The sequence below is a fragment of the Hemiscyllium ocellatum genome, chromosome 5, assembly GCF_020745735.1.
Source record: "Hemiscyllium ocellatum isolate sHemOce1 chromosome 5, sHemOce1.pat.X.cur, whole genome shotgun sequence".
Classification (NCBI taxonomy): Eukaryota; Metazoa; Chordata; class Chondrichthyes; order Orectolobiformes; family Hemiscylliidae; genus Hemiscyllium; species Hemiscyllium ocellatum.
Genome location: NC_083405.1, coordinates 28,045,484 through 28,069,560, shown reverse-complemented (window position 1 = coordinate 28,069,560; position 24,077 = coordinate 28,045,484). Strand labels below are relative to the sequence as shown.

At 38.5% G+C, this 24,077-nt stretch overlaps 2 protein-coding genes and 2 long non-coding RNA genes across 13 annotated transcripts; 2 read left to right on the top strand and 2 right to left on the bottom strand.

Moving 5' to 3' along the window:
• Positions 1–920: 920 nt before the first annotated feature.
• On the bottom strand, positions 921–4,133 carry LOC132815644 (uncharacterized). The gene is made up of 2 exons (XR_009644686.1): positions 3,397–4,133; positions 921–1,371 (listed from the first exon to the last, which is right to left on the bottom strand). It is a non-coding gene; the product is annotated as an uncharacterized LOC132815644 (long non-coding RNA).
• On the top strand, positions 3,622–18,195 carry LOC132815641 (homeobox protein Hox-A3). Of its 7 annotated transcripts, XM_060824614.1 has the most exons (5): positions 3,622–3,995; positions 6,212–6,360; positions 8,274–8,334; positions 13,420–13,995; positions 16,554–18,195. In XM_060824614.1, exons 4-5 carry the CDS (start codon positions 13,536–13,538, stop codon positions 17,324–17,326), a joined length of 1,233 nt encoding a protein of 410 aa, XP_060680597.1. In that variant the 5' UTR covers positions 3,622–3,995; positions 6,212–6,360; positions 8,274–8,334; positions 13,420–13,535; the 3' UTR covers positions 17,327–18,195. The 7 variants fall into 7 exon arrangements, with proteins under 7 accessions (XP_060680597.1, XP_060680593.1, XP_060680599.1 ...); XM_060824610.1 differs by lacking the exon at positions 6,212–6,360; XM_060824615.1 differs by lacking the exons at positions 3,622–3,995; positions 6,212–6,360 and adding an exon at positions 5,440–5,633.
• Positions 7,805–13,341, bottom strand: LOC132815645 (uncharacterized). Of its 4 annotated transcripts, none has more exons than XR_009644689.1 (2): positions 13,129–13,341; positions 7,805–9,456 (listed from the first exon to the last, which is right to left on the bottom strand). It is a non-coding gene; the product is annotated as an uncharacterized LOC132815645 (long non-coding RNA). The 4 variants fall into 4 exon arrangements; XR_009644688.1 differs by lacking the exon at positions 13,129–13,341 and adding an exon at positions 12,321–12,483; XR_009644687.1 differs by lacking the exon at positions 13,129–13,341 and adding an exon at positions 9,919–10,396.
• Positions 18,196–21,906: 3,711 nt separating the features above from the next.
• Positions 21,907–24,077, top strand: hoxa2b (homeobox A2b). The gene is made up of 2 exons (XM_060824609.1): positions 21,907–22,404; positions 22,929–24,077. Exons 1-2 carry the CDS (start codon positions 22,053–22,055, stop codon positions 23,666–23,668), a joined length of 1,092 nt encoding a protein of 363 aa, XP_060680592.1. The 5' UTR covers positions 21,907–22,052; the 3' UTR covers positions 23,669–24,077.

Genomic DNA, 24,077 nt, shown 5'->3' with positions numbered 1-24,077 from the left:
CAAACAAGGGATCAGCACAGGCCAGTCATTTTTGCATGATCACTTACCAGCAAGCATCCAAAGTCTAAAAGAAAACCAGAGCAAAAAGATTCAACTAGGAAGGGAAGCAAAAAGAAAAAAAAACCTCCACTCTCCAAGATAAAGGGTCACGCGTCTCCTCTGTGTATGTATTGAAATTTTAATCTCCCCAGTCACGTGACTCATTAAATAATTAATGCAGCCGGTCCGGAATAGATATGTAGTCGTCAGTATTCGCACTAGATCTGTTTCAGTCTGATGTGAAAATGAACTTTGCTTAAATATAAGTCTATATTTGGAAGACCTGTCTGAGAAAAGGAAGAGGCGCAAATCAGACGAGTTGTGGTGAGTAGTTTCTTCATGATGCGTGTTTTATTCTATCTATGTTTTTACAGTATTTTTATTTCTTAATACTGTCATAAATGTGATGAATAGCGCCCTTTAGTATTCAGATTTAAATCACGGCATGTCTGTGATGGTGTTTAGTCAGTCTCTCGCGTGTCAGTAATATTTTAGATTTTTTCATGATTAATTGCAACAAATACAAACACATATGATGATGTTCTAGTTCACAGTATGTATGCCTGGATACCACGGTGTAGCTGTGCTGCTTTGTTCAATTTTCCTGTCGTTAATAAATCACCATCTCTTACATGCGCAGGGCTGAGAGGCAACTGTAGACACCAGCATTTGGAAATGAAGAGGCATAAGCTAAATTCCTCTATGATTCATTAATTTGAGCGATTTACAATAAGTGGCAGAGTTATGATGCTCCAACAAATGCACTAACATATGTAATTTCGAGCAAAGTGAAACACTTATTCTAGTTATATACTATTTTTCTGGTATATGGAAATAATGTGCAACCCTGAACTGAACAAAATATATTAGACCAAATGGTGTAGAGAAACACTTGTCTTTATTTTTGTGTTTTAGTACAAATTAATGATTCTCCTTATTGTCAAAATCTTGATTTCCTTCATTTCCATTCTATTGCTGATATAAGCTCTGCACCCATTCGGATGAAAGGATACATTTGATCATCCTAAAGATCTTGCTGCTATTTAATGGGTGCATTTGATGTTGATACCTGACCAAACTAGATCCAGGAATGTGCATTGTTTGCACTCATAATTAAGTACCATTCCTAATATTTACAATAAAAGATCATTAGTAAAAGTACATAGCGCTTAATTAAATGTCTCATCACTCCAGTCAAGTACATTATATTATTCTTACTATTGGCTATGATCAATCAAAACAAGATAATTACAATAACACAGCGGCTGATACAATATCTTCAGCTTCCGGGCTGGCATTCCAATAAAACACGTCTGTAATTGGATCCACCTCCTAAAATAAGAGCAATACAAATACATTATGAGTTACCATTTGGCTATAGATACGCGGTGCTTTTTTTTTGTTAACGACAATAAATGTGCTCCTTTTAGGTCTAGTCTGTCTCTGTCCAGAATCAAGACTCGTTCCAGGATAGTCTAATTGGGCACTGAGGTGATCTAAGAGTCCCAATTTAAAAGGTAAAACATTTTGCTTTGATTGCTGTGCTGAAATCAGATGTCTGATTTCAGGTGGAGGCGATCTATTTTAGTGTAACAGGTGGTTTGGTGCTGCAGTTCATTGGAATCGGTGACCACCATATGAAAACGTAATTTATTTTTTTCAACTTTGTTATAAGATGAGAGGTTCCGTGCACTCGGCAGAGCTGGTTCCTTCCACGTTGAAATGTCTCACCCAGCTGCAAAAGGTAGTCATGGAGTCATTGGAAAGTGTCAGGTCGGTGGTTATTTAAAGAAACAAAAGGCGAGGGTAATCCCTTTGTTTGGGGTTCACAACAACCTCAAAGAATTCACTTCAGCTAGAAACATAAAGCTTGATTTATTTTAAACAGAGTATCCATTATCATTTTGAAAGGAAAGACAACGTTCCCTGTGATTTTATCTTTCATTTTGAACTCTGTATGGATTTGAAACCTAAAATTAACTGGGGAGAGAATCATTAAGCATTTACTGTAATTGTATAGGGTATGTTAATTTGTTGTCATACAGATTGCCAAAATAAAAGTGCTTGTAACCACATTTAAAGGCTGGTATGCTTTGTACAACCACCCACTTTATTTTCATAGGAACCAATGACACCTCAATGCACTCTTTCTCAAAGTCTGCATTTATAATGTTAGTATCCAATATTATCCCACTTACTTTTACATATGAAGTTAGCACGCGAATGTACAGCTATAAACAAAACATGTTGAAGAGGTCTGACACCCCTCGGTTCGAGATGAACGTAAATTATGTCAGTTGTCTTTGTTTTATTATTAGGAGACTGACAACGAAAATGCAACTAAGAAGCATTCTCCCCGTTTCGTTTGTCCCATCTTTTTATTTTGTGTAAATGTCTGAACCCACAGATTTTCCGATTTGATTTGATTTTAACGAAAGACCAAAAACATTGTTTAGAAATAAATAATTCTTTTGTTGCGGTTTACACATCTGAAATTCAGTTCAAATACAACTTCTATACAAATACGAGAAAGCACGTCAAAATGCAAATCACACCAAAATATTATTAAACCTTTAATAAAATAAATAAGTTCTCAAGTAAGAATAGACCGGGGTTGGGAATGTGGGGTAAAACGGCAAACACATCTCTAATTTTCCAACACTCCATAACAGAACATTCAACAATACGTCGGTAAAAGTAACATTTTGTCGGCATTAAATAGTGTTGTTAGACTTTGTCAAGTCCCAGATTAGGAAGAGTGCTCAAATTTTCTGCTTAATTTAAAGTGCCGTTTGATAACTAGAGTCGTTTTATTGCGGAGTGCAATAAATTACCTAACCTTAACGCTTTGTTGTGATGGGTTTGTCAATTGCACCCGTATACAAAAATGAGTGTATTACAGGGCCACTCTTAAAATGAAAATAAACAGGACTTTACTGATGCTAGGCTGGTTCGCATTTCAGACAGTTTCTGAGTGAGGTTTATGTAATATAGATTAAAATAAAACAATTGTTTTCCTGAGATCACTCCTCCATTGGAATGCTCTCTCATGCTCCGAGCACGATCAGCGTCGGCCTAATTCTTACATCAGATCCTGGTTCTTTTTTAATCCCCAGACTCAGACTCGAATTTTTCCAACTAAAGAGTTTAATGGTACAAAGGAGTAAATAAATACTATTTAGCCGTGCTTAAACAGTGAGAAAAATATTATTTTCTAATCCATAATTTTACGTTTGTTACGTAATTATATCTAAATAATGCTTTAAAAATGAAGAGTAAAATGAATCGTGTAGCAATGATTAGTGCATAACGTGCAAATCCCATTTGTTCTACCATTCTGTTCGACTTCAACCTTACCTTCGCAACGTAATGGGACTTAGCTCTCCTCAAGACTGGAGCAGCTGTTTCCTAAATCAACTCCGCATAAATGTACTGCCAGTTTGCAAGCATACTAGCCTAACAATGAACCACAGAAACTTTATTGTATGTGCGTAATAACCAGATTTGATCCAGATTCTGCTAACAATTATTTTTAAGTCACGTGAACGGATTCCATAAGGGTTTTCTTCCCCCTCGACTTGGCCCAGCTTGTTTGCCGGGCTCCTTTTCTCTCTCTCTCACTTTAATGCATACATCTCACCGAAAAACCAGTACCCCCCGACATCTGCAGAAACGTGTAAGGCAAATAGTTTGCATTTGCAGGACGCTGAATCAGTTGGAAGGAGTGCAATTTCCTTCTCCTGATGGTCTGATTTGAAAAGATTTTGCAGAAAGAGAAGCCGTCCAGAGTAAGCAGAGAGCAATAAAGTCAAAACAGCCGGATAGCCTGGAACATGTAGACTCTTCAGTGTGCGTTGAAACTCCCCCTCCCGCCTCCCCTTGTAAAGCACATTACCAATTTCGCAGCAGGCTTTATCTGTCCTCTGAGGATGGTTTGGATTTTGCTGAATTCTCAGGTAAGCTGGAAGATTTATTTGTAGCTCTGTCTATTTGCACACAGGATAAACTCCGGTCCAATTCGTGATTTATGGCACCAAACTTGACTCAAGTGAAATTATTTCTTATCGTCAAACCCGATAACCCTTTCTTTTCGGATTCTTCTATTCTTATAATGCTGACTTCCATTGTAGTTGTGTCCTGGAACATTTCAAGGTTGAACTTTGCCCATTGAAAGTTTGTACTAGTATTGTAACACCACAACTAAATCAAAATTAACCATTAGTCGCTATAAGAGGAAGACTAATCAACTTTGGGCATTTCAGCCTCAAGCCGCTTTGAGCTGTGAGAGCGAATTATTGCTTTGATATGTTCCACTTGCTCAACAACAGTGACTTAAAGATTTCTTCCAACTTTAGCCTCTGAATAATTGATCTTGTCTCTGTTCCAAAGTTTCTTGCATAGTTCAAAGAAACACGGTTTAAGTTTCTATCTATCTATCTATCCATCTATCCATCTCTCCATCTATAGACATGCATATGCTTATCCATATGTGCATATATTTACGTGTGTACATGTTTACGTTAAATTATTTCAGCACTAAAATGACGAACTTCACTTCGGGCCGTTCATCAATTATTCATTAATGTTTTACGCTGTGCGTTGAAAGTTTAACTATGGCCTTTGTTAGGCCATTGCATGGATTTTGTTCAGAGGGAAATTGAAGAGTCTATAACCTTTCTGAAATTTGCTGACGTTGTGAGACCAAATAACTCGCCTTACGTTTGTGTCCTGACACTTTGAATTTGCTGTAATGATTACAACTTAACTCAGTTTATTATTCGTTATTCTAAACTGTTCAACTTAAACTTTGAACGCACATAACTTTTCCACAACTGCAGAACGCGACGCTTAAAAAAAAGGTGATCATTTGTGGTGCTAAACAATACTTGCAAATAAAGGAAGTGCTTAAAAGAAACGTGCCTCTACTGGGTGCAGCATATTGGAGTGAATATTTGTGGGACAACTTTCAGAGATGTTCAAAAATTATAATAAGTATCAGGAAGCAAAGGTGGAAAGGGCAAAAACAAAATCTAAGCGACAAAAAGAAGGATCCTTGCTCAAGGCAGAATGTCCACGAACAAGGCGTGATTTATAATTAAATTTAAATTGAAGAATTTAGATGAGGGACTTCGTAATTATGAATCTCTCACATGAATATCGTTTGAATAACTTCAGGCATATAGAAATTGTGGGTGAACTAATATTAAATCCTCCGCACTTTCTGCTTGGCCCTAAACTTGCAATAAGTGTCGCACTAAAGTAGGGTACATCTCGTAGGGACACAACCCAGGGATTTCAATTATATTCCACAGATACATTATGATTTTTTTTCATTATTGGTCCCTCATTACAATTAACATCTATTACATTGGAATCTATTTTGCATTTCTCTTCCACAAGAAGTTCCACGCATCACTCAATTGGCAGAAAGCGTGTAAGCACAGATTTTGCATGAAGGTCCCTACAGACACGATTTACGATTCTACTGGAAAAGAAATCAGAATCGTTAGATCGCTGTCAAGTCCACTCCTCACCCCGTGCTACCCTCAGTAAAATCACCTATGCTTTCTGGGACACTGCTTTGTCTTTGTCAGGTAATTATAAACCTTTTCTAGTTTGAATAACTAGCATGGTGTAACGTGTGGGTGTTGAGCAAGTCCAGTACAATAGCACGATCTGAAAAGGGAGATTCGTGTGGAAGCTTAACCATTGTGGGGCTTCTCTGCTTATTTGGCTGTTCTGGTGGAAAATGTGAAGTGCTTCCTTCTTCATAGGTCGATTTAAATACCCGTTCTGGGTTTTAATGTGTTACAAACAGCTATTCATCTGTTTCAAGTAGTTGAGCCTGCAGTCTCCGGATTGGGGTCTTTTACACTATGAGATACAGACGACACAACTTACCGTATCGTGGATTTCCTGCACAGAATTATCGCGGAGCAACCTTCTGCAACGTCAACAAAACTCTACTTGAGAAACTTCCTAGGTTTTGTTGGGTAAAAAGTTAGGTTTTGCGTGAAAAAGGTGCTCCTTTAATTATCTCCCAAATTCAAATAAAAGGATTTAAGTTGACGTATGACCACGTGAGCACATAATACAGCGCATTATTGTGGCATTTGGATGGGAGACCTATGCTGGCTTCGGCTGTGATTACGCTTTTCCACTTTCTGTTAAGAGCCAGCTATTTTCTTCTAAAGAGATTGCACTCTGGGCACTGGATTTCACATGAAGGAATATATGCGAGCAGGACGAGATGCTGCATTTAGCGGAATGGATTTTATTTTGAGGTATTCCAAATGCTTCCGTTGATTGTTCATTAATATGGTGAGTTATTGCTGTTCAAGGCAAAGGTCAGTGAAAAGACTTACGGGTGTCAGAATGTACCAGAACACGCTTAGTTTCCCCTTTTATCTATGCTTCGGCACATAATCCATTTCCAATAATATTTTATCTCCAGATGGGAAATATAATAGAAATTATTTCGTAGGATATTGCTCGGATCACATGCATGTGTTGTTCCTTGAAACACGAACAATCGAATATTGAAATCCTGTCAATGGCCGCTCTATGCTCGAATATGTACAAACAAAACATCTTATGTTTATAACATTGAATGGGACGCCAATATATCTAGCTCTAATACCTGTTAATAGGAATTACTACCGTATCACATGAGGATAAACACATACTTATTTATTCTGGCATTTTATTCATTAAGTAATGTGCTTCAACGAATGATTCTTCGTCCATTTTAGAAATACAGTCAGCTAATTTGTGGATTGTAGTGTCTCTAGAATGAGGTTATTTAGGTTTAACGTTACTATGTGCGTTGTTAAAATCTCAATGAATCACACCATTTAATGGATGAGCACTGCATTTTATGCTTCTAAATGGGACGTGTAGTGATTTTGTGAAACAATAAGATTGTTAATCAAAAGTTGACATTTTTAAAAAAAAATCATTGTTGCCTAAAAATTGCCTCTATTTGCTCATCTCCACAATGGTAGCGTTTGATTAATGTAAGGTTATAAACTAGGTTCAATCTGGGGATTATTTACTAGCAGGCCGTCGTTGCATTGGAAAACTGATTGCCTGAAGAATTTAACGAAATAAATTAAAACGCTAGACAGTATAGGCTAATTCTGTCTTTTTAAAAAAAGAATACATGCAGGATGAATAAAAGGGTGGAAACAGATTCGTTATGTGATGCTGGGGGTGCAAGTGTTGTATAAAATTGCACCCACCAGCGAGTCCTCCTCAGGAAAGGTCAGAGTGTTGCGATTTGATTTATGTTTTCGGTGTGCTGGGACAGCCGTGCCAATGCAATCTGCTTTAACGAATGCTTTACTTCTTTTTATATATGACAAATCACATTGGCAATTATTGATAGTCGGATCAGTACTCTACCGAAACTCTACCAATCTCGCGAAATAAAATCAAATCGGCTGGGGTGGCTTGGGGTGTGGATAACAAAAAGATACCGTGGATAAGCAAAGTTATCTTCTGTCCTATATATTGGGCCTTTCGCCACATATATCTGAATTCAATATATGTATTTGAGGATATCATTAGTTTATCAGATATCATATTTCGAAATGTGTAATGCCAGTGAAATTATCATTGTTAAGAATTGATATTTTTGGCCTCATTGACGTTGAACTCTTGTTTCGGCCTCTCTGTTTAAATTTTTGCATTATTTCGCCAGTTTTTAGTCAGGCCCCACTCAATCCGACCGATCCAAAGTTAAATGCAAACACTGGGCAAAGGGTTTTGGTAAATACATGTAAAATTTAATTACAGTTCGGTTACAGCATTTTCCCCTGATTTATGATCCAACCCTGATGCAAACTTGTCAATATTAAACACACATAAATAATACAAGTCTTTTACAGTGTTTGAGAGCAAATGAGAGTTGCATTAGCACAAATGTACTTCAAAAAGATGCACACGTAAGAATGCTTTATCACCGATTTCGTACAGAAAATCTGCAAGATCCATCCTCGGCTTCTAATTTTCATAAAATATTTCACAAAAAAAACCTCAACGTCCCTCAGATAGCATTTTCCCTTTGATCAGAAGGCTATGTTAGGTGTAAAATTGATTCAAAAAGCTAGGTTGATTTATTTTCGTTAATAAGCCACGCCGATTTAGTCAAGGCAAGAATTGCTCAGTTTCTCAGTCGACCGACGCCTTTTTTTTATTCGGTGGCAATTAATGGTTTCTCGTTTCCGTTCCAGACTATATTCTAAATAACAATTCTACAGCCAGAGACTTTTCAGTGAGACTGACGAACTTTCGGTGAGTTGTCTGTACTATTCTGAATTTTAAAAATACATATGATCGTTGCAATCGCACATGCTGACATTACAAGAACACTTTATTAACCCAACCGCAAGCGACCAGTGAAATAAAATGACCACACCATACTTTTACATGTAGATTTCAGAATAGCTCAAAAATAAACATAAATGTAACAATTACAGAAGGAATTACATACAGCCATAAAGCATGCATTCTAGGCCTTAAAATGGATACTAATTCATAGCAGGCAGAATATGAAAGTATTAAAGATGGCTGGCGGAAATATAAACTTTTGGTTATGGTCTTCCAATCTCGAGCAAGATGTTTTTAAAAATGGAAGTTATGGCCGTTGTAATAAATTCTCAACACCTGGCATAAAAGCATAGCATCTTATCGCTCAAATCAACCCATACGTTCTCTGCTCTTAGCATTCACTTGCTCTCTGCAAAACTTAGCGAGTGGACGCAGGGAGAGTCGGCAGTCCCGAATGGCGTAAAACGTTTCTAATCGAGAATTTGAATTCACTGTACCCAGCAAGCTCCCGAAGATGTTGGAAGACACCCTCACATAAACGGGCGCTTTCACTTTCTTTCCAGTCGCTTCTTAATTAAATTTCACTGAACTAGCCCAAGTTATAACAAGTATTTTTTTTAAAATCCAGCATCGTGACATTACTTTATGCTACCTTCCTGCGATCGCCAGAGAAAGAGGGAAAAAGTTGAAGTCAGCACTTTAAGAAAGTGCTAGGACTGTTCATTGACAATAAAGTGCTTCACCACAGATAGAACACTGAGCGGCTTACTTGAAAAGTTGCAAACGAGTGAATTTTTGTCCCTATCTTGCCTCCTACGCTGTTTGGCTTCCCCTTTCATGCAGTTGCATCGCAATAAGCGATAGGAGCAAGTGTTTTCACTTTAGTGCTCTGTTTACAGCCTTAGTGCATGAAGTCATAAATCTTACGTAGCCATAAACGACAGAAGCATTGGTATGCATTAGGGGTGACTATAGCTCCTTCAGTTCTCGCCTCCTTTGCCTCGGTTTTGCTTCTGATGTGTAACTTTTCGCTCCTATGTCTGAAACACTTTTACTTCAGCGTTGTTAACACCTTTTCTTCATTGACTACGGAAGAGAAAAAAAAGGCCCTGCTTTAGAACCAATTGAACCTGTTTGAAACAAGGCTGTGTTTTCACCCTGGTGCCATATTTCTTCCGCACTATTCTCAAGCTGTACTTCAAACAAAGGCTTTTCTTTACAACAAGGTGTTAATAAAAGTTAGTACAGTGCTCTCAACGCGGAAGAGTAAACGCACACTCGAATAGTGCATTCCTTTATTTTACGTCAATATCAATATGATTAAAATGTGAGTTGATTTAAAGGGTAAGGTTTTGATTCAAGTTATGATTGTAAAGATTCAATGATTGCCAAACCAGTGTGCTTGTGTCCTCCGCGCTGGTTAATTTGCATAATTTTCACTTGTGACGCTATGTTTCGGGGGAGTTTACTGAGCCTGTCTGTTCAGTACTGCCAGACAGCAAATTTAAAATCCGCGCTTTGACCATTCAATATTCATAAGAAACATACCCCATTTCTTTGGTATTAGATAAGAGCAGCCAGGAAAGCTGATAGCAGTCTTATCTCCCTGACCAGGGCACGCTACCATAATCACAGGGCTGTCCATCCAAAAGCTAGAGTCTTCTCGCCTGTTCTTTGCCGCTCTACCATTTTCCCTTCCCCATTTGTCGTTGTCGTCAACCAGTGACTTTCAGCGTGTAAGAGTAAACTGTTTGCCTTCATTCTACTTAATTTGGAAGTTTTGAAACTCCTGCTTATCGATTTCCCTGGTGAATCTGCAAATATTGTGCCGTGGTCCGCGTCTATCGTCAGAGGCTAAGGTAAGCTGGACACAAATAGGCTATCACTGGTGAATGGCGGAGTTTATGTCCCAGTGATTTATGACCATATGACTTAAATCTCGGTTCAAGAAGAGTTCACATAGTATAGCTTCCTTTCAAATCCTGACTGATACCCGTAGGCTTTGAATTCAAATCTTTTAATTCTACTTTCTGTTTCTCCTGCGCCGCTGATATTTTCTTCTCCATTTTCCAAGTTTTGTGAATTTATTGCAGCCTACTGTCTCGCCTGAGGCACCTATACACATGCACCAAGAAACATTTACTACTGCTCTGGTAGATTCTGAGCGCCAGTGCTTTCTTTTCTACTATTTCCCCCCTTGTTTTTACCGTGTTTACACTTGGTAGTGTTGTGGGGAATGCGAAAAGCTGTTGAAAGGGGCAATTATATGTACAGATATATATCCCTGCCAGGGTTGGCTGGACAAGTAGTTGGAAAAGGTTCACATTAAAGCAATACATGTCAAAAGTTTGTCATTACTCCACCACTCCAACAGAGAAAGTTTTTTTTCCCTGCTTTGTTGTCTGATTGGCAGCGGGAAGAGTATGTTAGAGTAACATAGCTTGCGTCTTAGTAATACAACGTGTCAGTTTACAGTGACAAAGCATGTCTACGTTGAAACATATAGATAGAATTGGAACAGTATTCTTGAGCGATGTTTTCTTTTTAAAAAAAGTCGAGGGTAGTGAAGAAGTACTAAGGTGGGGTTGCGGAGAATGAGATGCGTTTGCACAGGTGAGCAAGCTTATGTTTGTGTCGAGAAAAAAAATGGCGGAGACCACGCAAGTCCGGGAAACCACAGGAAAATTCTGAGGTGTGGGCACTGATTATGAAAGATTGCCAATAACTCTTTTCACAACAAAAGAAGCAAACCACCACATTTCCCCCTCACAGTTTATGGCTGCGTGCTTGAGAACGAATTTTGATAATATTTCAAAATTAAATACATTCTTGACACCAGTTTTAAAGAGAAAGCCCATCTTAAATAACTTGTGTGCTACTGTTCTCTACAATGGGAACCAGCCTGTTAAACCCATCCAGAGGCCTGCGGATTCAGGCGCAGCACTCCACAGTTGGGGGCTCACCACTTTTTAATGGTTTCAACTTTACAAAATGCTTCGGGAGCATTAAGTGCTCCAAACCACAATAATGGCAGGCCATTCAGTTTAAGGACAGGACATTGCAAAGATTTTTCAAAGGCACTTTCGTTGCTTCAAATTTTCAGTCCCAGAAGCAGCAAAATGCACTTTAAAAACTACATTTCATGCCACTCAGCCTGACATGGTGAGGTTCCTTCCTCTTACAGCTTTAACAACTGCAGTAGATTTGAAGACAGCTCCAAGTTCAGGTCATATTCAATCGAAAGTTGTGAAATATGTTTTACAGAAACCTAAGACTGTATTAGATTTGAGAAGGTTGGTCAATAAGTTTGAACCCAACACGCGGAAGCATTGCTTTAAATGGCCAGGTTTAAAACGTGCAGTGGAACCTTATTCACCAGGAGCTTGAAATATTTTCCTAACAGGCCCACAAAATGGATGGGCTCGCTGTATCAGTGTATTCTCCTTTGTATGAGTGCGGCGGCAGCAAAGAAAGGCCTAGCACACAATGGTTTGCTCGCCTAGGCCATATATCTTTCTGAAAATAAAGAAAAATCTCCTTATGACAACTGAACTATAGTCATCTTAACAGGCTAAAAAGGGTACATCCGTGACAAAATATCGGATTTTTTTTGTAGATGAAACAAAATTCACAGGCCCAAAAACTGAGCTTTGTATCCACAATGTAAAACTAATTCCGTTTTGTCCATTTAACTAATTTAGTTCCCTGCGAGAGGCAGATGAAACTACTTTTTAAAAGAGATATCAGGGCTGTATTCTTCAAAAGATGATAATTAAATGAACTGAGCGAAAAGAGTAGTGCTATATTTGCTGCCGGTTTCTGATGATGCAGGCACTTTCTGTGGGTTGGGAGCTCAAGTTTTCTCCCGGCCCAATGACCCCCATACATCAAATTAAGAGCAGTTTCAGAGACAGAGCCTATTATCGTTTGGTTGGAAGAAAAGTTCACACCGTGGTCATGCAGAAGTACGCCAGTTTTTCAGGTTCCTACTCCCTTCGCGATCCATCATGCTTTTAGCAGGTAGAATTCAAACATTAAAAGGAACGCTTGGAAATTTCCGCCAGACCAAATGGTGACCTGCTAAAAGTGGAACGAACAAAAAGCAAGACATTTCTGCTTGCCACTGTGGATAAATCTGGGGAGCAAAAGCAAATACTAGTTTAAGTGCCTTGATATCAGCCACTGCGCACTTAATGTAGTGCTTGTTCCAAGTCTCGGATTATAGAAAGGCGTAACAATATTTTAAAACGAGGCGCTTCTCTAGAGAAACAGTTTCATTGCAACACTAGTGGTGTCTATTACACGAGAGGAATGTACAAATGCATGTTAACACAACCATTCAGACAGCGGCAACATCTGTAAATACCTATTTTTAATGCTTTTTAAACAATAGCGTTTAAACAATGCGCCATAACTTAGCTGCTAGATATCATTTGAATTTATGTAAATCCATACCTAACGTAGAGCTTACATTATTGTGTTTCATTGGAGAGAGTTTGAACTGCTAAAGTTGGTTTCTTTCGTTTTCACTTTTAAACAAATCATTAACTAATCACTGGCTAAAATTTCACGGCATTCGATCTGCTTGGAGTTGTAACGAATCATATATTTGCAAATGAGTCCTGTTTTGCACAGATATACATAATGCAAAGTTTTAACATGCCCTAAACGTTGGCTTGAAAAAAATTATCTGTATATACAAACAGTGGTTCTTCTTTTCAACGACCTAAGAAGAACGCTGTTCCTGATTGAACCTACCGAAATCCATGTCACATATGAACCCTTATGTAGCATTGTATTTCCCCGAAGAGACAAAATAAAAGTAAAAGGCTGGAATCTGCAGCTACCGATCGTTTGCTGCGCAACCACACTGAGCAGTTACTGCTGAGAGTCAGTTTTAAACGATTGTTACACGCAGGTTGCCCAGGGCTAAAACTGTGTGACCAAATATTGCAGCACACTTTTTATGGCTTTTCATGTCAGTTGCTATTGAAAGTAAGATGGATTTGTACCATTTCGCCATTATGGTTTTGTTTCTTGTAACCCCAGGTCTACCCGAAGAGGCCATTGGAAGAAGAGAGTCACGTGACACAGGGTGCCAATGTTATTCTATAAGGGTGTCAAGACCCTGTCAGTTTGCGAAATAAATATTGGGAAACAACGAGATGCAAAAAGCGACATACTACGACAGCTCTGCAATTTTCGGAGGTTACACATACCAAGGAACAAATGGTTTTAACTACAATGCCAGTCAGCAACAATATCCGCCTTCTTCTCATGTGGAAAATGACTATCATCGGCCGGCCTGCTCTCTGCAGTCACCGGCTAACACTGTCCCCCATCACAAACCCAACGATATCAATGAAAGTTGCATGCGAACCAGTGCCAGCCAACCGAGCCACCACGCAGCCATTGCAGAGCAGCAGCAACAGAAGCAGCCACCACCTCCACCACCACCACCATCCTCTGTCTCACCACCCCAGAATACCAGCAACAACTCGACCCAGTCCAGCACAAACAAAAATCCTACACTTACCTCACAAACAACTATCAGTAAACAAATATTCCCCTGGATGAAAGAGTCGCGCCAAAACGCCAAGCAAAAAACCAGCAGTTCCAGTTCAGGTATAAAATGTCATGTCTAACCTTTTGATTACCAATTGACATAGCATTGTTACAGTGAGTGAAGTTGCTAATTGAGCCACTTCAATTATATAGGCATTGCCTTCATCTCAATAATATCTGAACAACTAAATCCTTTCAATCCTGTGGAACAGTGACCTAAAATAATATATGGGTCATTATCAAACAATCATAAAGCATTTCATTAACGAAGAATGAAACTAATATGTATTCAATTTAAATTAGACAATTAAACTGTACAATACCAGGAAACAGTTGGACAAGTGTGTCTCAGAGGGCCATAGGTGTTTTGTAAATGTATATAATGGTATAGATTTAAGGAGATGCAACATATTGATACATATTTACATAGACATTTCAATCTCCAGTAATGTATCCTTCACACATCCAGCCCCGTTTCTTCCCACTTTCCTCTTCTCTCTCTCTGCCTCGCCCTTCCCTTTCTCTCACCCATAATCTTCCTTATGAATGGACATTCTCACTGGTAGAAAATGGGGAGCCGGTGATGTAGGAATAATGTCATTGCACTAGTAATCCAGAGCTGCAGGCTAATGTTCTGAGGCCAAGGATTCCAATGCATTTGTGGTAGAAAATGAAATGGATGGATATCTCAAATGAAAAGGCTACCCTAATGATACCCATGAAACCACAGCTGATTGTTGAAAACACCCATCTGGTTCACTAATGTCCTTTAGAAAAGGAAATCAGCAACCTTACCTGGTATGATCTGAATGTGAAATAGTTTACCTTCTGACTGCCTTCGAGCAATTAGGGAAAATGACACATGCTGGCTTAGCCAGTGGGACCCATGTCCCATGACAAGTTAAAAAAAATCCACATTTATTTTAACTTTCCCAGTTATATAATAATGACGTTTTATTTTAAAAAAGGGTAAAGTCACTAAAGTCCCAGAGAACCATTGATGGTTTGCATATGCATATAATGATATAGGCAAAAGTGAGGACTGCAGATGCTGGAAACCAGAGTTTAGATTAGGGTGATGCTGGAAAAGGACAGCAGGTCAGGCAGCATCCGAGGAGCAGAAAAATCGACGTTTCAGGCAAAAGTTTCCTGATGAAGGGCTTTTGTCCGAAACATCGATTTTCCTGCTCCTCGTATGTTGCCTGATCTGCTGTGCTTTTCCAGCACCACCCTAATATAATGATATAGATCTAAGGAGATGTGATGTATTTACATAATATAAACATTCAAATCTCTAGCAATGTGCTTACATTTCACTCATTGACAGTTAAACATATAAAAACCAAGGGTTTGGATTGAAGTGATATCATATATTGAATTCTTAGTTTTAATAGGAAATATATAGAACTGAAGTTGTAGTGTCTATTGCTTATCAACATATATGGAAATTTATGCATGCAGATGATCCCAATTCATTTGTAAACAAGTGAACTGCTTGCATTGGTCAAAATGATTTTGTGAGGTTAAATATCAGATATACATTTGTGGGATTCAAATTAAATGCATTTAGATACATATATTAACTCAGAACATGTACAGTTGTCATCAATTTTGTATGAACTATAATAATTCTGTGGACTCCAATTGGTTAGGGTAACATAACTCAAAACATGCCATATTCAGATGTTGAAAATATGAAATGAGACAGACAATGCTAGAGAAAACAGAAGGCCTGGCAACATCTGTGGGAAGAGAATCAGTGATTACATTTCAGATTGGTGATGTTTCCTCAGTACTAGGATAAGTTATAGATGAATAGCTATTAAGCTAATTCATTGTCCAACATTTTCCCTTTCACTTAAATGAATATATTACATTTAAGTTTTCTCCAGTTCTAATGAAATCTTAATTCTGTATTCTCTCCAGAGATGCTTGCTGTGTGTTTCCAACATTTGCCATGTTTACTTCAAAATTATGATGAGAAGATTTGATTCACCAGTACTTGTAGTTGGCATATAATCAAATATTGCTTGTCAAATGTTTCTTAGCTGTCACACAATCACTTTAAGATGAACTTTCTTATCATTTTTGATACAATTGTGACATAAAGGAGTGAATTCTTATGAGTGGAGGAAGGGCAGTCATAGTTGTTGGCTTACATTTGCATGTAAGTTGATTCAGGTAACAAAGAAGTCAGGTTTACATTTAAGTAAATGCCCCCAATTAGTAATTAGATATCTATATAAGCTGCCAATACAATGCCCTTTGAATATATTGCTGTTTTTAAAATGCTGGTTCGAGTGATTGTAGCACAAATCAAATTGGAGTGTTGTTTTGGCATTCCTGATTCAAAACAGAACATTCTAGTTGAGATAACTAATGGTTTGTGCATGATCATATCTCTATTATTAAGTGTAATAGCTGAAGAAATTAGTAAAGTTACATATGTTTTTGGAGATAGAGAATATGTAGTTATGATTTTGGATTAATATGTTAATGTAAGTTATTGAAAATAATTCAAGCAATGTTATAGAGTATTATTCTATAAATTGTGTGACATATTTGCAACATCTAGAATTCCCAATGACTGATGGAAACTTTGTTTTCTTTATCTCCAGTTGAAAGTTCTGCTGGTGAAAAGAGTCCTCCGGGTCCAGCCTCCAAGAGGGCACGCACAGCATACACCAGTGCCCAACTGGTAGAACTGGAGAAGGAGTTTCACTTTAACCGCTATCTTTGTAGGCCGAGGAGGGTTGAAATGGCCAACCTGTTAAACCTCACTGAAAGACAGATTAAAATTTGGTTCCAAAATCGGAGAATGAAGTACAAAAAGGATCAAAAAGCGAAAGGCATGCTAACTTCTTCTGGTGGACAGTCACCCTGTAGAAGCCCCATCCCACCATCAGCTGCAGGAGGATATGTAAACTCAATGCATTCCTTGACAACCAGTGCTCCATATGACCCACACTCGCCTACGTCCTTCAGTAAACCTCATCAAAATGCCTATGCTATTCCTACGTCTTATCCTGGGCCCCTCAACAGTTGCCCACCTCCACAGAAGAGGTATGCTGGGACTGCAGCTGTGACGCCTGAGTATGACACACACCCTCTTCAAGGCAATGGTGGCTATGGAACTCCTCATTTACAGGGTAGCCCAGTCTATGTTGGAGGAAACTTTGTGGAATCCATGCCAAGCTCTGGGCCTTCCCTTTTCAGTCTAACCCACCTTGGTCATCCTTCCTCTGGAAATATGGACTATAACAGTGCAGGGCCAATGACAAGTAACCATCACCATGGACCTTGCGAACCACATCCCACTTATACAGACCTTTCTTCACACCATCCTTCTCAGGGAAGAATTCAGGAAGCACCCAAGCTGACCCATCTGTAGTGGACCAGTTGGCTCCTGGTGGACTATCACTTTCTCATGCTTTTATATCATGTTATCTATGATTACATCCCCTCTTCCACCTTTCCCTTTTTGCTTTAGTATCAACCCTTATAGTTTACATGTAATGTACCTAATGACAACCAATCTTTGCTTGCATTGCTCTGTCACTGGTTAGTGGTTGCTCTTTTCATGGACTCCAGCCTTAACATTCAGTAGTAGAAGTGAAGTACTAAGGCTTACAGAACTTTGCATATATAATCTTCTACTTTATGGAACAGGGTATATGAACAAATTTTCTAAAAAAAACTTAAACGTGAATTTGTTCGTGCTTTATTTTTCCTTACGAGGAATGGTAAAATGGTTTATATTGCACTTCTTTACATTGAATAGTTAAACAAGATCAAAGCGCTTGTACAGGGTCTCCCTGGGCAAATAAGAGTTCTTGTCCATCCTTCAGTATGTATGTATGCTGGTGAACATTCAAATTTATTTATTTGCTCTTGCAAAGGAGAATATTCTAAGTGTTTAAAGTATTATTTATCCCCATTGACGCATATTTATAAATAGAACTGTACATTGACTATTTACTTGGTTCTGTTCAGCCTTGTGTTTTAAGTCATGGTAAATATTTTTTTTAAATTCCTGTAAGATACACAGAAAAGTAGTTTTCTGTTAGTAATGTATTCATGAAAAACGCAATTTGGTCAATTGTGGGAATAACGCCAAGAAAAGGGACTTAGTCTGTAACTGTAGTATTCTTAAAATGGAACACAAAATTGCCACAATTTTGTTTTAGGTATGCATTCCATGCTGCAAATGAGATATCCGTTGAACAGCTAGTTCTGACGAATAAATTTTTTTGTCAGCAATACTGTGTTGCTTGTAGTGTTAATTTCGACGAATTGCATAGTATGTTTTTCTTCTAAAATATTTGCAAAATATGTAAATTCATTCAGTAATACACAGCATAGCACACAGCTCAGTAGTCAGGTTCCTTTGTGTAGTGTGGCTATAACCAAGTGCCTCAACCCCCACACTGTAACATCATCCATTATCATGTGGCTTGCATCTGTCTCCAATGCTGCATTTATTGAGGCCAAGGGAGAAAAGGACTCAGATCCCCCCACTCCCAGCCCCCTCTGCCTTACCACCACATTCAACCTCACCCCCCAAAAGAACCCCGTCAAAAATGAAAAGATTTACAAGAAGGTATTACTGGCTTCGTTTTTTTTAATTATGAATAACGATTTGTTTTTGTTTTCACTGTACATGTAAGTTACATACAAAAGATACACATATTACACTGGAGAGACAATGCTTTGCCAACCGAAATCATTACTATTGCCGCCGTCTCCCGGACCGTTTTCCAAAGAATCCTGTACATGCAGAGAGAGAGAGAAGAGGAGAAAACGTCAAGATTCAGAAGTACTTCGAATTAATAGTTTTAAGTTCATTTCTGATTAAGCAATACGATTGAAAAATAGCTTTAAAATTCCGACAGGTTCCATTTGTACCTCAACTCTAACCAAAAAAGGCAATTTCAGCTGAATTTCTAAAGAAAATATCAGGCGTTGGGAATGTGTGTTTAGATCACTGCAATTTTTTTTAAAAAAGCTATTTGCCGCTTAATAGTTAACTATTTCAAATAAAGTACGAACGAACATTCACTTATATATTAAAAATGTTGTATGTCCGTTAGATTTTATAAAATGTCCCAGTCATTTCAGATAAAATGAACAACTTCGGGTTTGTTTTCACTAATTTAGCAGCTTTGGTGGAAGTATTAAATGCAATTTATAAAGTACTCAGCAACTCAACATTGATAAACATTTCTGATAATTGCAACGATCAAATCCTTTTTCAATACGAACTCCGAGTCCGCATTTCCAGGGCCAATGACTAGAGCTCAAAGTGAACATGTAGTGATGATCTTCCATTGCAACGGCAACATCGTTGCTTAAGAATTTTTCCTTATCCAGATTATTGATTTAAAAATAATATCTTGAGACTACATGGCATTGACAGTAATTGAAACATCAAGTAAAAATCAAATGTCTTTGGATAGTTTTAGATAGGTCTTCAAATCATTGGAAACAGTAACCACAAGCTTGCTAAACGGCGAGACAATCGAAAGAGGAAAGCTTACCCTTAGTAATCAAGTTTTTTTAAAAGGAAAAAAAATAATTTCCATGTGGCAGAACCTGAGTGCCGAGCAAAGGGACGCCATGTTGTCGGCATACTCCCTGTCAGTGCTTCCCAAAGGAAATGCAGTCTAATTTATCTTACTATCCAAACTACATAGGAGACTTTCTTTACTCAACTAGCAGTTACGAAAGTGACACAATAAAAATGCATATTGACCAACTGAATGATGCGGCCTAAGCATAATATGGATCACAGTCCACGTATAAACGAGCTCTGAATTTACACATGCAGAATGAACGAAATTATTTAGTGAGCTTGTTCCAGTCAAATTTCTTTCTCTACTGTATCGGCAAAATAAAAAAAAACCTGTAACGAGGCCGCTGTTAAAAGTCTAATTGAGACGTTCTCGGAAAGAATGCAGAATGAAATATTAAGAAGTTAGTTGTCAAGCTTACCATGTTTCCATGGCTTGCAACGAAACATGCCCTATAATTGTCATATTTACTCAGTGTTTATTAATTTCCTTAACTGTTAGGTCGGAGTAACATATTCAATTTCGAAAGCTTGCTCTCAAGAAACAACATAAATCTACGTAACCGCTCTCAGAACACAAGAATTTACTCGCAAAACAGTCATTATCTTAAGCAGCGTTTCCTATGTTATGTAAACAGCCCAGAATATGATTAAACGTTTTCTTCAAGCCGTATAGATTGCAGAACTGAAGAATTCGCAGCCGGATGAGTGTCTCTTTCCTAAATATTCCAAGCAGCAAAAGTATTAATAGCAATGACATTTTTGTATCTTAAAATACATCATTTTCACTTTCATTCCGTTTTCTGGTGCTAGCAAACTGAATTAAATGCGCTTTGCTTTCGCCCACACACCCTCTGCAACAGAAAAGCTGTAAAAATCTTCAGAACGCGAACACCTACACATGTTTCACATACAAAAGAGCCATTTAATTCCTAAAGACCTTTCCATTTGCAGCTTAGCACGAAAACCTACAGTTCAAACTTAACAGAGGGAAAGCTGGTCAAAATGATTCGACAATTATTTAATAATTTCTCTGAACTCACCCTATTCCTGCGTTATTAGTTCAGTACCATAAGTTAGGTTCTGATGATAAGCAAAATATTTTTTGTAACTATTCAAAGGAGGAAGCAGTGTTCTCAGTCTCTAGCTGATGGTATTCGGCATTGCACAGAGAAGCTTCACATGTCTTCTTGGGGGCCAGAACCTGTCAGAGCTTTTGCCGAACAAGATTGATAGGACACATACTTCCTTACAGCTTTGTTTGCGGTATAAGCAAAACGGAGGCCCAGAAAACCACCGCTATTTCCATATTACCCTGTTCAATAAAATCCCTTGATGTTGAGAATCTTTTTAAGTGCGAATATATTTGGTAAATACTGCAAGGCCAGAACGAATCTAAGTGCACCGTAAGTTTATTTAAAGGATCACAACCCCAACCCCGCCAACGTCCCCACACTGTTCCACAATTTAAATAGAAGTGCGATTTTTAAAAAGGAATTTGAAATTTTAGTTTGGGAAAATAAAAGCACGCTTTAATTTTTCGTCCATGTCACGCAAACCCAGGTTATATTCAAACTCTTTCGTTTTATGCTGTTTGCCTATAATCTATATATGTTTGTGCATTTATTCATGTGCTTGCGCATGTAATTTAAACATAGCAATCCATTACCACCCGCAGTTAATTTTTAGACGTTACAAATTTCACAAAACACAAGAGAATACAATACCTTCAGAGATACGCCTTTTGCGTTTTTCGTTGGTCATAAACAAACGGTTATAAAAATAATATAGTGTAGTATCCAGAATCACCGCCATATTCGACCTCCTGCGTGAATTATTGCCATCGCACAGCACAATAATCAAAGAAAGTCCGGTACTGTACAAATATGATAATAGGGGGACCAAACTCCCAACGAAAACATGAAGCAAATGGCTGTAGCTTCGTCTGTGTAACTTCTTATGTGGCTGGGTTCTGGGGTCCAGTGTCAAAACTTTGAAGATGAATGGATTACTTTGTTAATGACTCTAGGCGTCAGATTTAGGTGCAAGATGATTTGTGAGGTGCTAGTCGTCTTCATGACAGTCGATAACACACAGAGAAAGAGGAGCCAGCAAGTGTACAGGAGACAGAGAGGAAGAGAGAAAGAAAGAGGCAAGGCCGAATGAACTGATTTCTACTTGCTTTAAAATTTAAAAAACCTGTTTTTCACATTTATTATGGGAAGATGGATCAAAAAAGTGGAAATCAAAACACTGCTGGCCTTGAATGAGGCGTTTCTCTCCGACTTTTTGGATCAATCACATAGACAGTGCCTTCTTTTGATTAAACCCCAAATTGTCATTGGGCAGACGCAATCATGTGACAGCGAATTCGGTCCAATTTCAACCTTGTCTCCATGAATTCAATAGTTTAATAGTAGCACGGTCCCCATACGGCTGTAATCAGTGAATTAGAAAAAAAAAACCAGCAGCGATATTTATTTTTTTTAAACGGGCCAAAAAATAACTAACACCTAACTTTCTCCCCCAACGTTCTGTGGAGACGGCAATGAATTACGAATTTGAACGAGAAATTGGTTTTATCAATAGTCAGCCGTCGCTTGCTGAGTGCCTGACATCTTTTCCCCCTGTCGGTGATACATTTCAAAGTTCATCAATCAAGAACTCGACGCTTTCACACTCGACAGTGATTCCTCCTCCTTTTGAGCAAACCATCCCCAGCCTGAATCCCAGCAGTCACCCTCGCCAAAACCGGCCAAAACCGAGCCCAAATGGCACAAGCCCTTTACCAGCCGCGACTCTACCACCGGAATACCCCTGGATGAAAGAGAAAAAAAACTCTAAGAAGAATCACCTGCCTGCTTCTTCAGGAGCCGCAGCATCCTGCCTTTCCCAGAGAGGTCAGCTCAAAGACGTTTCATTTCTAATTATTCTCTTAACTTAATCTCGCTTATTTGCATGAATTGTTGAATCAGTTTATTTTTTTTGCTGTTGTTGCTGGTTAATAATGAAGAGATCGAAGTACTTTTGCCAACTTGTTTAATGGAGGATGATTTATTTGCCAAGCTAGTCAGAAAATGACCTTCTGTGCTCTCCCCATCCTAGAGTTTTGATATTTGACAGTAATGAAGAGTGATAGATGAGCGCACTTTCGTGGTAAAGCAGCTGATGCAGAGCTCACCAAATGTGGAATGGCTGCGGTAAACTTTACTGCAAGATTGGGCTTTGGTGCACGTGTATCTTCTAATATCTTTAATATTTTAGCAAGTGGCAGACGCCACAGCCGTAGTCATTGAAACAATGGGGTTTACTGCATTCAGGCGGCCATTTTGTTGCAGTGAATAGTGTATATTTTTATCTACTTTTGGTTCAAGTGACTACAAACTCTTTTAAATATTGTTTTCCACTCCCCTTTTATTCGTAGAAACTCATGAAATTCAGGATAACACAGGTGGGGGATCGCGGAGGTTAAGGACAGCTTATACAAATACACAGCTTTTGGAGCTGGAGAAAGAATTTCACTTCAACAAGTATCTGTGTCGACCCAGACGGGTGGAGATCGCTGCTTTGCTTGATTTGACTGAAAGGCAAGTGAAAGTCTGGTTTCAAAATAGACGAATGAAACACAAAAGACAGACCCAGTGCAAAGAAAACCAAAACGGCGATGGCAAATTTAAGAATTTGGAGGACAGTGGGCAGACTGAGGATGACGAAGAGAAGTCACTCTTTGAGCAAGGCAACAACAATGTTACAGGCGCTCTCTTGGACAGGGAAGGCTATGGTTTTCAAACCAATGCACTGACTCAACAGCAGGCGCACAATTTACACAATGGAGAATCCCAAAGTTTCCCAGTTTCGCCTTTACCCAGCAATGAGAAAAATCTAAAACATTTTCATCAGCAGTCACCCACTGTTCAAAACTGCCTGTCAACAATGGCCCAGAACTGTGCAGCTGGCTTGAACAATAACAGTCCAGAGGCCCTTGATGTCCCTTCTTTACAGGATTTTAACGTATTTTCCACAGAATCCTGCTTACAGCTTTCAGATGGAGTATCGCCCAGTTTGCCAGGTTCCCTCGACAGCCCTGTGGATCTTTCTGCTGACAGTTTTGACTTTTTTACGGATACTTTAACCACAATCGATTTGCAGCATTTGAACTACTAACAGAAAAGTCGGTGTGAGCAGAATATGCCTTCTTTTAAAATCGTTTCCTTTCCTTCAGTTCCTTTCAAATGGTCAGTATTTTTTTTCTCCCTTTTAATCAACTTGAATGTGTTCGAGACCATTTATAATTACAAAAGTTAGATATTGTCTTTGGACTAATGTCCCGTGTTTTATAACCCGTCATCAGCACTACACCCGTCCCTGACGAAATTTATTGCATAGAAATCTACCGATCTCTACCCTCTTTTCCTTTTGTATTATTTGAAGGTACATTGTCATAAATAATTTGATAGAGCAAATCATTTATACGCTACAGGTAGCCATCCTGAAGCATTTTCTTTCTCAGGTCTATTTTCACTTAATAAATGACTTTCATTTTTTTTCACATAAATGCATTAATAAAATTGAA

Excerpts from the sequence above, each read along its gene's own strand:
- hoxa2b (XM_060824609.1), top strand. The coding sequence starts at position 22,053 with ATGAATTACGAATTTGAACGAGAAATTGGTTTTATCAATAGTCAGCCG. Across the intron at positions 22,405-22,928 it reads ATCCTGCCTTTCCCAGAGAG|AAACTCATGAAATTCAGGAT; the intron begins GTCAGCTCAAAG and ends TTTTATTCGTAG.
- LOC132815641 (XM_060824616.1), top strand. The coding sequence starts at position 13,536 with ATGCAAAAAGCGACATACTACGACAGCTCTGCAATTTTCGGAGGTTAC. Across the intron at positions 13,996-16,553 it reads AACCAGCAGTTCCAGTTCAG|TTGAAAGTTCTGCTGGTGAA; the intron begins GTATAAAATGTC and ends CTTTATCTCCAG.